The sequence below is a fragment of the Marmota monax genome, unplaced genomic scaffold, assembly GCF_021218885.2.
Source record: "Marmota monax isolate L192 unplaced genomic scaffold, Marmota_monax_Labrador192_F-V1.1 WCK01_AAM20220418_F8-fsc00275, whole genome shotgun sequence".
In the NCBI taxonomy this organism is placed as follows: domain Eukaryota; kingdom Metazoa; phylum Chordata; class Mammalia; order Rodentia; family Sciuridae; genus Marmota; species Marmota monax.
In genome coordinates this window covers 998,679-1,011,829 of record NW_026691942.1, presented here as the reverse complement: position 1 = coordinate 1,011,829, position 13,151 = coordinate 998,679, and the positions used below count along the sequence as shown (strand labels likewise).

At 44.9% G+C, this 13,151-nt stretch overlaps 1 protein-coding gene across 3 annotated transcripts in view; it reads left to right on the top strand.

Moving 5' to 3' along the window:
- Ncapg2 (non-SMC condensin II complex subunit G2) overlaps positions 1-13,151 on the top strand; it is a 68,564-nt gene that overhangs the window by 27,881 nt on the left and 27,532 nt on the right. For 2 of the 3 annotated variants that reach the window (XM_046433571.2, XM_058576576.1), the window contains 4 exons: positions 6,002-6,181; positions 7,173-7,325; positions 11,231-11,453; positions 11,639-11,742. In XM_046433571.2, coding sequence (XP_046289527.1) covers positions 6,002-6,181; positions 7,173-7,325; positions 11,231-11,453; positions 11,639-11,742 — 660 coding nt within the window. The remainder of the gene's footprint in view (positions 1-6,001; positions 6,182-7,172; positions 7,326-11,230; positions 11,454-11,638; positions 11,743-13,151) is intronic. The other variant, XM_058577012.1, reaches the window with a different exon arrangement.

Here is a 13,151-nt window from a genome sequence, read left to right as displayed (position 1 = left end):
CACTTAGAAATCAAAATCCTGAACTACAAATATTTCACTATATGGACGATGTATTATTAGGACACAAAGATAAAAACACATTGCTAGAATGTTATGCCACTCTTACAAACTAATTAAAAAATTATAATCTAGAGATAGCAATAGATAAAGAACAATTAAATTTTCCAATTAATTATTTAGGAGTTCTATTATCCTCAACCATGGTCCGTCCACCAAAAATTCAAATACGAGTAGATCAACTCAAATCACTTAACGACTTTCAAAAGTTATTAGGAGACATAAATCGGATAAGGCCTTATCTAGGCATACCAACAGGAGAGTTGGGACCTTTATTTGATATCCTGAAAAATCCATCAGATCCAAATTCACCCTGCATGTTAACACCTGAAGCAAGAAAGGCATTAAAAGTCATTGAAACATATATGGAAAATATGCATTTGGATAGAATTGACATAAGTTTGCCTTTATTATTTATTGTACTACCAACAAAAAATATTCCTACAGGAGTATTTTGGCAAGAAGGTCCATTATTGTGTACGCATTTATCTTATTCTCCTAATGCTATTCTTACTAGGTATCCTGAGGCTGTAGGACAGCTGATACTCAAAGGAATAAAAGCAACAAAGGGAGTGTTTGGAATTTCTCCCAATAAAATTATGACTCCATATACTATGGATCAAATTGATGAGTTAGCTAATGAGGTAAATACTTGGGCAATAATCATGTGCAAATCTAATATTTCATTTGATAATCATTTACCATCTAATCCTTTGTTGTGTTTTGGGTCTTCTCATCCTGTAGTTTTTCCAAAAATGACAAGAAAAACCCCTATCATGTATGCTCCAAATATATTCACTGATAGGTCAAATAATGGTACAGCAGCAGTAGTTACCCCTGATCAAACTTTTACATTTTTAGTACCCAAACAATCAGCTCAAAAGGTAGAGCTTATTGCAGTATTACAAGCTTTTGTGATGTTTAAAGATTCTGTATTTAATTTATTTTCCGATAGTCAGTATATAGTTAATGCTATAGTATCCCTTGAAGATGCTGGTAGGATTTCCCCTTCCTCTACTGTTTTCTCTTTGCTTTCCACTATACAAAGTCTAATCTGGGACAGAAAAGATCCATTCTTCATAGGACATATCAGGGCACATACAGGATTGCCTGGAGCCCTTAGTTTGGGTAACGATTTAGCAGATAAAACTGCACATGACATACATATTTTCTCTACACTGGAAGAAGCCACAAATTTTCATAAAAGGTTCCATGTCAATGCTAATACTTTACAAAAGCGTTTTAAAATAACTAAGGAACAAGCTAGACAAATAATAAAACAATGTCAAAATTGTGTGACCTTTTTACCACAAGTTAATCTTGGAGTCAATCCTAGAGGACTGATACCTAACCATATTTGGCAGAGGGACGTCACACACATTCCAGAATTTGGGAAATGAAAATATTTGTATGTTACAGTTGATAGTTCTTCCGGATTTTTGATGGGCTCCCTTCATGCCGGAGAAAAAACTAAAGATATTATAGCTCATTGCTTACAAAATTTTGCCACTATGGGCGTTCCAAAACAGTTAAAAACAGATAATGGCCCTGGCTATACTTCTACCTCTTTTAAACAATTTTGCTCATCATTTGGCATTACTTATATAACAGGAATCCCATACAATCCACAGGGACAAGGCATAGTAGAAAGAGCTCATCAAACTATTAAAATGTACTTATTAAAGCAAAAAGAGGGAATTGGGAAGAGGTATATATCCCCCAAAGATAAACTTAAAATAACCCTTTTTCCTCTAAACTTTTTAAATTTGGATTCATCAGGGCTTAGTGCTGCGGAAAGGCATATGTGTCCAAAAAATGAACACCATTAAAGCCTATTTCAAATGTAAAAAACCTTGGGGCTTGCTTGTGGGAATACCTTCAGACCCATATGCAAGTTACAGGAAGAAGAATGGGATATCTAAAGAAGAGTCAAACCCAGGTGGTAACCAGGATGCTTTTTTCAATATCTATTTTATTATTGCCCTTTGCCATATCATGAAGTTCTATTTTGTTTTTTGAGCTCATACAGACCTAGGTTAATGTTTTTCTGATCAGTTCTATTTTTTGACTGTGGAGTTTTTAAACATTGCAATGGAGATTTCACCTGTGAAAAGCTACAAGGCCTTTACTATTATGTGTTGTATGTATTGTATTATGTGTGCACACTTGTGTTTTGTGTTGTATGTCTCTATGTGCGTATGTCCATAGATCATACATGAGGAGCGCTCATGAAAAAATGGATCGAAATTTTTTTTTTATTCACATGATTTAAATGGTTTAACTTAAATTGGGTAAACAGCTGTTGAGGATTGTTTTTAAATGTGAACAAAAAAGATCTGTTTGTTTACTTTCACCTTTCCTTTTCATTATATCTAATTCTATTCAGGATACTAAATTGTTTAGAAAATTGCTTTCTTTTAGTGCCTGCTGGAATGTTACATAATTTTTTTTAGCCATCAATGCCAGAATTCCTATCTTCCTCCCAGTGCCAGTGAAGACAAAGATAAAACCAAACTACAGCTTCTGCGATAGCTATCACAACAAACTTTATAAACTGATGCATCAATGAATATTGTAACTCAACAAGTGATGCTCAGTCAAGGAGTCGATTTACTTTAGGAGGAAAGGAACATATTAATAGATTCCTCTGCTTTGAGCTGCTTGCAGAACTTGCCTGGACTATGTATCACTTGTATGCATTGTGAACTATCTGTTGGTGCAGCGAATTGTGTTATTGCTGGGGTATCTTTGCTGATGGTGTCATCGGTGATGCAATTTTTCCAAAAGGAACCGTCATTTGGCTTGGTGTCGTAGCATTTTGCTTCCTCCTCCCTTCTGCTTGTGATGGTCTAAAATTTGGGGGCCAACAGAGGTGAGGCAAAGAATCTCACCCCCCCCACACTGGCACCAAGGCCAAATTTGGGGGCCAACAGAGGTGAGGCAAAGAACCTCACCCCCCACTGGTACCAAGGCCAAATTTGGGGGCCAACAGAGGTGAGGCAAAGAACCTCACCCCCCCACATTGGCACCAAGGTCAAATTGGGGGCCAACAGAGGTGAGGCAAAGAACCTCACCCCCCACTGGTGCCAAGGCCTATCCACAAGTATGGCTGTATGCTGGACCGGTAGTCAATAACGGGTAAGATCTAATTGCAATGGTATCAACCTAAGACAGGAGGCTGATGCCTTGAGGTCAGCTCATCTGATGACGGGTAAGGACCATGTGTAGTATTGGACAACCTAAGACAGGCACGGTCCCTAAGCCACCTGCTTGGTGTTTAATTAAACAGAAAGGGGAGATGTTGAGGGCCACAGCCGAGTTGGAATGACACATGGCATTTTTGCCAGAAGGGAGTGGTTGAGAGGTGAAACCAGGGAGCCATTGAGATGATAATGGTTAAGTTAAGCTGCGTATTCATTTTGTATATAGACCCCTGCTGCCCACCTTGGGCACCCCCTACTTTGCAGTTCTCCCAGGGATTCCTGGGGAGTTCGCGTTGGTTTGTGAAGTTCCGGAGGCGGGACTTCTGGTTGGGGGTGTTTCTCGAAGGGTCACGTGTGTGGTGTTCGCGGGAGCTCTGGCAGTAAAGGAGTTCCTGTTTGAACCTACAAGTGCCTCATGGCAGCTCGGTTATTTTGTGCCCAGCCAGACTGTGGCAGACATGGTCAAGAAGATATGACTGCTGCTGGCATGGGTGGGCTTCGTGAACAGCAGGCACGCACTCTGGGTGATGTCAGGGTGCCTCGTGACAAATGCACAGAGCAGTGTGTGGCTTGCTGGTCATCTTCAGCTATAGTGCACATGACCTGCCCTCCTCGAACATGCTTCCTGTGAGACCTCAGCAGGTGGCACTGAGAGGCAGGACACAGTCGTGCTTCATCACTGTTAAGGAGCAGTGAGCAGCGGTTCCTTGAAGTTAGCGAGACCCAGTTGCTGCCCACACTTTGCTGGTGATGTTTAACTCTGTATTGCTTGAGTTGATGCGTTTTTAGGCTGAGGGTCACTTTCCAGCAGTCTCTTTGGACTTGCTCCTTACTAGGATCAGCATTATTATTTGCAGCATTGGAGACTGAACCCAGTGGAGCTCACACTGAACCCATCCCCAGTCCATTTGTTTTTTAAATACCTTTGTTTGTTTTTTTATTTGTTGCTGGGGATTGAACCCAGTGTCTCACACATTCTAGGCAAGTGCTCTACCACTGAGCCACACCCCCGGCCCCGGCCCTAGCCCATTTTAGTTTTCATTTTGAAGATGAGGTCTCCCTTAGTCGCCCAGGCTGCTCTGGGACTGGAGTTCTTTCAGCTCCAGAGTTGTTGAGATTACAGGTGAGTGCCACCGCACCTGTGTGACTGTTTTTTTAAGAACTTTATAGTATTACATAGTAGTTGGGGTCAACGTGAGCAAGTTACACATGCATGGAATTCGATTTCTGTTCATGATCCTCCTTTTCTTTTCCCACTCCCTCCTCCTTCTTCTATTCTGCTAGGCTTCCTTTTGTTTATCTGTTAATTTATATTTGATTGGTGCTTTCTACGTATGCATAAAGGTGGGGTTTCCTGTGGTGTATTTATGTATGCACATGACCTGATTTTTTTAAGAACTCATTCTGCATTGCCTCCTTTACCCATCCCTCTAGTCTTTCTGGATTGCCTTCTTCTACCCACTGATTTCCTTTTGTCCTTCCCTTTCCTTCATTTTATACGAGTTTCCACATACAAGAGAAAATATTTGACCTTTGTGTGTCTGAGTCTGACTTATTTCAGTTAGTGTGATATTCTCCAGTACCATCTATTTCCTGGCAAATACCATAATTTCTTTGGTTTTTATGACTGAGTAGAACTCTACTGTATGTGTGTGTGTGTGTGTGTGTATATATATATATATACACACACACACACACACACACATACCATACATATATATATATATATATATATGCCATCTACTGACAGTACCCCAGGCCGATTCCATAATTTAGCTGCTGTGAATGTGCTGCTGTAAACATTGAGGTAACTATATGGCTGTAACATGCTGATTTTAAATCTTTAGGGAAAATACCCAGGAATGGGATAGCTGGGGCCTATGGTGATTGCATCCCTAGTTTTTAATGTTATTGTTGGAGAAGATGCTTCTGTTTCCCAAGTCTAGATTTCATGGAATGAGTTCCTGCCCTTTTGTTCCCTGTGAATTGGTAGTTAATGAAGTGAGTTGGTAAGGTTTGTGCTTGTAGGCTTGGGTTGCTGTGTGAGGCTGTGCCCTGGTGATTTCCTGTACTTCCATGGGGCACATGACTACGATTATTTAAGCCATGAGCAGCCACTGACCGTCCTGCCTTGGATTGAAGCATTGTTTTTTTCTGGGCTCTGCATTATAGCATTTTGGAATTCAAGAGAGTGGACTACATGGGTAGTTTCTGTATGAACTCTGGCCACATCTGATGGTGTGCGGAGCTCTGAGTGGTGGAGCTGGTGCTCAAGACCCACTGTGAACAAGGCCCTATGTGCAGGGAGCAAATGAGCTGCACATGCTTCCGAGCTGTTCTTGAGTGCTCCACGTCAGAAGCACCCCTGGGGTGGGACCTCTGCATCTCATCAGCCAAGTGTGGGTTGAAGATATTGGGAGAAAATGTGTTTTATCTGTAAGGCGTTGTAGTCACTGTGTCCTAAACAACACACGTTGTTTTAGCATCACAAGTAATCCAGCAGTAAGGTGCATGGCAAGGTGTATCCGTTTTTGTTTTGCCTCTTATTTAAGGGAGTTGAGCATCTGTACTTCAGCATCCTTAGAGGGTGGTCCTGGAACTAATTCCCTTGGAGACAGTGTGACCAATGTTTCTATAACTTATTAAGTTATAGATTCCCCAAATGCTAGTGTATAAAGCAAATGTCAACACAAAGGGAACTGATTTAAGATTTTTAAGCCTTTTTCCCTTCCTACTTACAGAGCCTTTTAGAAGATCCTTATCCGATGGTCCGTTCCACAGGGATCCTTGGTGTTTGTAAAATAACTTCCCAGTACTGGGAAATGATGCCCCCAACCATCCTTATTGATCTCCTGAAGAAAATAACTGGGGAATTGGCATTTGATACCAGCTCAGCTGATGTTCGTTGTTCTGTCTTTAAGGTAAGATTTTTAAAATTATATGGTGATGTTTAGATATTGTAGAATAGTAGCAAAATACAGAGAAGGAAAAAGACAAAATATACCCATTATTGGGCTCCATAGAGAGAGCTGTTGATACTTTGTATGTGCAAAGTACAATTATAAAGAAACCAAAGTGTTTTCTACAGAAAATGACTGCCCGATAAGATCCTAGTGTTCACTGTATGGGGCGCACTCCTCAGTACTCTTGAATTCATTCTTTTTTGTCTTTGTGGAGTGTCTTGGGAAGATGCCTGTGTCGTGGCTGAGAACAGGGTCTGCAGGTGCAAGGGAGAGGACAGCAGGACCTCGGCTTAGAGCTCGTGGCCTGTGCTGATGGCTGTGTGACCTGGCCATGCGCCCTCCACCCTGGAGGCACCAGGAGCCCCTTCACTGGGCCTGGCCTTGGTGTTTCTGTACTCTGCTGATCTAGCCCCTGAGCCATATGAAGCTACTCCTCTGCCCACTTTGTGAGTCTGCCATCTTCACAGATAAGTATTTAAAAGTCCTTAGAGAGGGATTATACTCCTCCTCTGACCTATACTGAGTCCTCACCTCTTCTCCTGGGGTCTGAATATCCAGGTTAGCCATATGGGCATACTAGTTACCCAGGTGGACATTGAGTCAGGATACGAAGTTTATTGACTGTTAAAGACCCGGCTTTAGACACAGCCATGTTTGCCAATCTGCTCTGAATCTTCCAATTAAGGTCCTACAGGGTTGGGCAGAGGGTACTCTGGTCTCTTCTGTCACCAGATCAGTCTTGTGGAATGGAGCAGTGATGGCTGGCCCCCAGTTGTCAAAGCGATGCTAGCTCGTTGAGTGCTTGTGGGATGGCACTTCCAGGAAAATGTGATTTGCCCTAAGTGTTTATTTTCCTGGTGCATTGGGTAAGGGTGGAACTGAGCATCCTCCTAAACAAACTTTTCTTGGCATATTCTGACTTTGAGCTCTCTCTTTCCCCTTTGTGTAGTGTCTGCCGATAATTCTGGATAACAAACTGAGCCACCCATTATTAGAACAGCTTTTGCCGGCACTCAGATACAGTCTTCATGACAATTCGGAGAAAGTGAGAGTGGCATTCGTGGAGCTGCTGCTGAAGATCAAAGCTGTGCGAGCTGCCAAGGTGGGGTAGCTTGAGTTTCTGTTACCACAGGGAAGAAAGAGGGGCATTTGTTTCCACCCAAAAGAAAGAAAGAGCTTTTTTGTTTTGTACTGGGAATTGAACCCAAGGGATGCTTAACCACTGAGCTGTAGCCCCACCCCTTTTTATAAATATTTTTTATTTTGAAACAGGGTCTTGCTATAATGCTTAGGGCCTCACTAAGTTGCTGAGCCTGGCTTTAACCTTGTGATCCCCTTACCTCGGCCTCCAGAACTGTTGGGATTAGAGGTGTGTGCCACTGGGCCTGGAAAAAGACAAAGCAATTTTAATTTCAGGTGCTTTGGTATTGACAAAGTTGGTGACTGCTGCTTTTGACCAATAGCTGTTCCAAGACTTTTTGTGATTTTCATTGAAGATTCTGGAAATGCCAGTATGTTTCTTCTTTGAAAACATTGATATAAACACCTCTTATGCGACTGTTCATCGTGCATTGGGTGTGTTTGTTGCAGTATCTGGAGTAATATTTAGGTACTTGACGCCTTCCTTGGGGAGACTGACCGTGAACCCTCTCCCTCCGCCACGGGAGGCCAGGGCGTCCGTGCTTGTAACCATGCTGCTGGCACCATCGTCCTCTGCTAGTTCTGGGCCCTCAGTCCTTGCTGAGGACGTTGCTTGCTTTGGACTCAGCTGTTACTTGGTGACATCATGAACTCTGTCCCTCTTCCTAGCAGGTCACAGTTGCTTAAATGATGCTGTTATGACACGGCATTGAGAAACACCTGACAGGTCTGTTGGTCTTGGCTCAGTGATTCACACTTGTGTGTTCACGTGGGGAATGATGCTGTTTGGCATAAAAGGACAAGGAGGGACATTTGTGGGACTTGTGTGGAAATAACTTAAGGTATATAAGTAAAAAGGAACAGCATTGAAGTATCTAATGTGTGACCAGCTGTATAACATGGGGACTGGTGCACGCAGCCGCCTATGAGATACCCCTGGAAGGTGTGAGACGCAAGGGTCCTGCCTGTAGGGGAAGGAAGCGTTGTGCGGGCTTCAGTGCTGAGCTCTGTGAGGCTGTGCTTTGGCACTCATGCCAGTGCTCCTGGGAGTGTGGGCAGGTGGAGGGCCCTTCTGGGGAGAAAAGTCGTGTACTTCAGTAACGGACAGGCTAACCCTCTGAGCGTATTCTGCGTGTGGCTTTCCATCCTGTGTTAGCTGTGGTGGGCTGCCCCCAGGCTGAGCTGGAGGTCAGGAGAGGCCCCTGTGCTTGCAAATGCTGGTCGGAGCCTGTCGCAAACCTCTGTTCTGCGCATGGGGTAGTGGTGACAGTGTGACAGAACAGCCCCTGGGGCTTGTGCTTGACCACTCTGTAAAGTGAGTTCTGTGAAGATGCTGGGAGCCATTAGCCAAGTAGGTATGACAATTTCCTTGCCAGCGTACCCCATGTTGCAGTGACATTGAATGTACGTGACCTTGCTCAAGGACCAAGGCAGATTAGGGTGTTCCCGGTTTTAAGATAATCGTGTTTAGGGCGTTCCCAGTTTAGGTTCCAGGTTTAAGGTTTAAGATTATTCCTGCTGGGAATAGGGCGTATCCTGCTGCCTGAGTTCCCCTTGAGTTCTCACGGGATTCAGACAGTATATTTTGGAGATAGAAGCCCAGTGGAGGTGGATTTGGGCAGAGAACGTGGATTTGGGAAGAGAACGTGGATTTCCCCAGAACGTGATTGTAGACGGCTGGTGTGAGTTCGGGAATAAAGAGTTGCTGTTTGAATCTACAAGCTGTGTGGTGGCTCGTGATTGTGTGCCCAGCCAGACTGCGGCATTTGGCGGCCCGTGCGGGGAACTTCTGAAGCTTAGAGGTAAGTGAAATTTCTCACCCTTGAGGAAGAGAGAAAGAATGGGTGAACATTTCAAAAAACAATGTGTTATTGTTTTGATTTATTTTGTTTTTATTTCAAGTTGCCTGTTCCTAGAACTTTCTCAGGCAAACTGGGGAAAATGGTTGGCTCAAAGTTTGAAGTTGTTCACCCCCGAGGAAGAGAAATTGTTAGAGGAAAGAGGCACCCCAGTAAGACCAAGAACAGTTAGGACATATGTTGATACAATACAAAAATGTAGCACATGGCTTTTTAAAGACGAGTTATTAAGTATATCAATGGGACCACCATGGTATCCTGTAGAAGGATTTTTCTTCAACAAGAAAGAGATGGCTAGTTCTGTTTGCTACACTTGTCTAAGATCTTGGTTTCTACAAAGTTCTGATTAATTTACAAAGCTAAAATGTTGAAACATCAACCACTCTTTACTTATTAAGTTACATAAGGTAATATATTTAAGCATGTGTGTTTTCATAAATTGGTGAATGGAAAAAAGGTTTAATATTGCTTTGGTCTGTGTCTTTGCTAAAACAAGGTTACTAAGAGTTAAGATTCTATCATGTGTAATTTATATACAAAGAGTATAAGAAGTTTCAGTTGGGTTTCAATTATAGTATTATAGTATCATAAAAAAAACATGAAAGTCTTTCATCTTATTAAAGTGGAGTAATTTGTCTAAATCAGAAAACCCGAGGCCAGTGGCTGCTGGGACACATCTGCTGCTGTAGCAGCCACACATGCAGGCCTGCTGGTGCTGTCCAGAGTTGCCCATGTGGACAGTTCATGCTGGTACATGAAGAAAGGGGCCCATGTGTGAAGCAGATTTCAGAGATGTTGCCCAGGTAGTCGGAACAAGGCCTGGCACTTGTCCCTGTTCTCTCGCACCCTGCGTGTACTGGCCTGACTCCCCTGAGACCCCCCAGTGCTTCAGGCAGGCTTGTGGCCTCAGTTAGCTGAAGGTTCTGGTCCACAGGGGACTCAGTGCTCCTCCTAGTGGTGCCTGCAGCACGGAGCCATGTCCTGTCTCCCCAGAACCAGGTGGGTGTCCAATGGCCATGGAATTAGTAGTGGCATCGATGACAGTTCCAGTGCAGGAGGGTGCCAGGCAGCTGGAGGGGGCTGGAGCTACAGCACCTGCCAGTCCCCCGTCAGTCGGCCCCCCGGAGACAGAACTCAGGTCAGCTTGTGTGTGCATCTGTTATGTCACAACAATGTGACATACTCAAATGGTGACGAGAAGGATCTGTGGAAAATACCAAGGAGATGGTCCTGAGACCGAGGCTCCTGAGGAAAAGCCTGGTCCAGGTCCCTGTGTGCAGGTGAGGAAGTGCGCTGGGACAGGCTTGCACATCCTGCCTTCAGATGCGTTTCCCTCCCGTTCTGTGACAGTCCTCTCTTGTCTTGGATCTCTTGCTCAGAAGCTTGGTGTTTTCCGAAGGCGACTTGAGTGCTTTTCAGTGTGAGGACTATATGGTCAGTTCTGAGTATTGTACTTGCCTGGCTTTTGAGGTGGCTAGAGGAGGGCGTGGTGGGAAGATACTAAGCTGTGGAGGACGTGAGGAAGGGGGCTGGCATTGGAGGAGCCTTGCTGAAGGACCAACCAGGCAGCCCTGGGGTGTTCAGGAGCCATGCCCAGGCTGCTAAGACAGAAGTATTGCATCCGTCTCGAAATTGTTAAATGTGTTTTTAAAATTTACTACTCACATTTAATGGGCCAAAGGGTTAGGTTTTAGGAAATTTAAAAATGGCTTGATTGGAAACTATGTCTGTAATTTGAGAGTTTACTGTAGAAAAACCGTGGTGGTGAGTAATGATGACTACTAACCTTCTCCACAGCCTTGGACTTGGGCATCTTATACACTGGTCTTCTTAAGAGGTAGATTGATCTGTTCTTCACAGGAATCACAGATTCTAGTACAGTCATTTGAAATGAATGTTCTTGAATGCAGAATTAGTCCCTTTGGTTTTGTTCTGGAAATCTCCCTGAAGCAGTTTCCAAGGTCACTGGGGTGATTGATGCTTCCTTCTGCCCCTGTGCTATTCATAGTTCTGGAAAATATGCCCCATGGAGCACATTCTGGTTCGTCTGCAAATGGACTCGCGGCCTGTGTCCCGGCGCCTGGTGAGCCTCGTCTTCAACTCCTTCCTGCCCGTGAACCAGCCAGAGGAGGTCTGGTGTGAGCGCTGCGTCACGCTGGTGCAGATGAACCACGCGGCTGCTAGGAGGTTCTACCAGCACGCCCACGAGCACACCGCCTGCACCAACATAGGTTGGACTCCTACCCTCCCCATGCTCCTGCCCACCAAGTGAGGGCTGGCCCCTCTGGAGCTTCACGCTGGAGTGTGTTGTGATGACTTCTTTCAAAGTGTTTCACTGTTTGGGATCATAGTTCTGATTAGAAGATTAATTTTGTAGGAGAAACATGTTGATTGTTGATTATTGTCAACGTTTTAGCCAAGCTGATCCATGTTATGCGCCACTGTTTAAACGCCTGCGTCCAGAGGGCACTGCGGGAACAGCAGGAGGACCCTGAGGAGCGGGAGAAGGAGAACGTGAGTGTGAGTGGCACCCCAACCTCCTGCCTCGGGTGTCTTCTCCCTGGGCTGTTGTGTTAGGGGTATCTTTATCTTCCATTTACTTCTTTAGTACTGATAAGAAATTACTTTGGAAGATCGAGTGCTGTGTTTGAAAGACCCTCTGGGTATCCTTTGCAGTTTGTTGTGGAGTGAGGGTGGGTGTAAAGCAGAAGAAACTTCCCTGCTGCAGCACCTTGTGCCAGTGTCCTTTGCCTCACTCTGTGTTTTGATCCCACCTGGAGATAGCTCAGATGGGCTGGATTCTGGTGTCCCCAAGTTCACATTGCGTGGGCAGTAGTGTCAGACACAGCCATTCACATATGATGCTGCCAGAAATGTCCTGGGGCTAGATTTCTGGGTATGAGCTTTATGTAGGAAGTATAATTTGTCAAAGGGAATTTTTAGCTGCTATTAGAAGTCCAGAGTGCCCTGTTTTAGCAGAAGGCAGCAGCAGCCAGATGTGGGCACACTTTTACTTACATGCAGCTCACACGCAAGTTCTTGAGCTGCGGACATCTAAAGTAAAACTTGAGGTCACTATAGTACCCAGCTGGATGAGGACGCTGACCCTGGAGGGAAATTTCAAGGTACCGGTGCTGAGGTGCTGTGCCTGTGTGTCCCTGTGTGGTCAGGTGCTGGGCTCAGGGCCCCTCTCGGGTGCTGCCATCTGAGCCCACCTGGAAGGGCCAGGCAGGCAGGTGCAGCTCTGCCTCCTCTCTGGGGAGGCTTTTCCACCAGCCTGTCCCAACATACCCACCCCTTGTGCCCTGACAGGCCACCAGACATTTCCTTTTCTCTTTGCTGCAAAAAAGTCCAGGAAAATAAAAGTGTGGTGGAGGGAGAAGGCACACAGATCAGTGCCGATGTCAATCTCACCTGGTGACTTCCTCGGGGATCATGTTCATGCTTCGGGGAGGAGTTCTAAATCCCTTTGTGGCTCCCTCTTTGCTGGGGCTTTGCCAGGGAGGTGGCGCTCTGGAGTCAGCTGGAGATGCCAGCTCAGGGGTTCAAGCTGCTCACTCTGCAGAAACCCCGGTGTGCACCGAGGGGAAAGAGCAGCCAGGTGTGGAGGAATGGCCCCCAGGGGACACCTGCTTGCTCGCACCAGGAATAGGGATACTTTTGCAAAAGAGAATGCACATCTCCTAGTGTGGTGATCACGAGATTCTCACTCTGTACATACTGAGGGGTTCTTTACCCCAGTCCAGTAGCTGGTCATCATTGAGGATGTGTGTGTTGTATCCACAGGTCAGGTTCCACATCGCCAGCAAAGACAAGGGTTTAGAAACTATTCCATTGTGCCTGTGGGGAAAACATGTAGTTTGTCTGCTAGGAGTTGTTATTCCAAGAATATCTGTGGTCAAGAGCAGGCATTTATGACGTGAACTTTT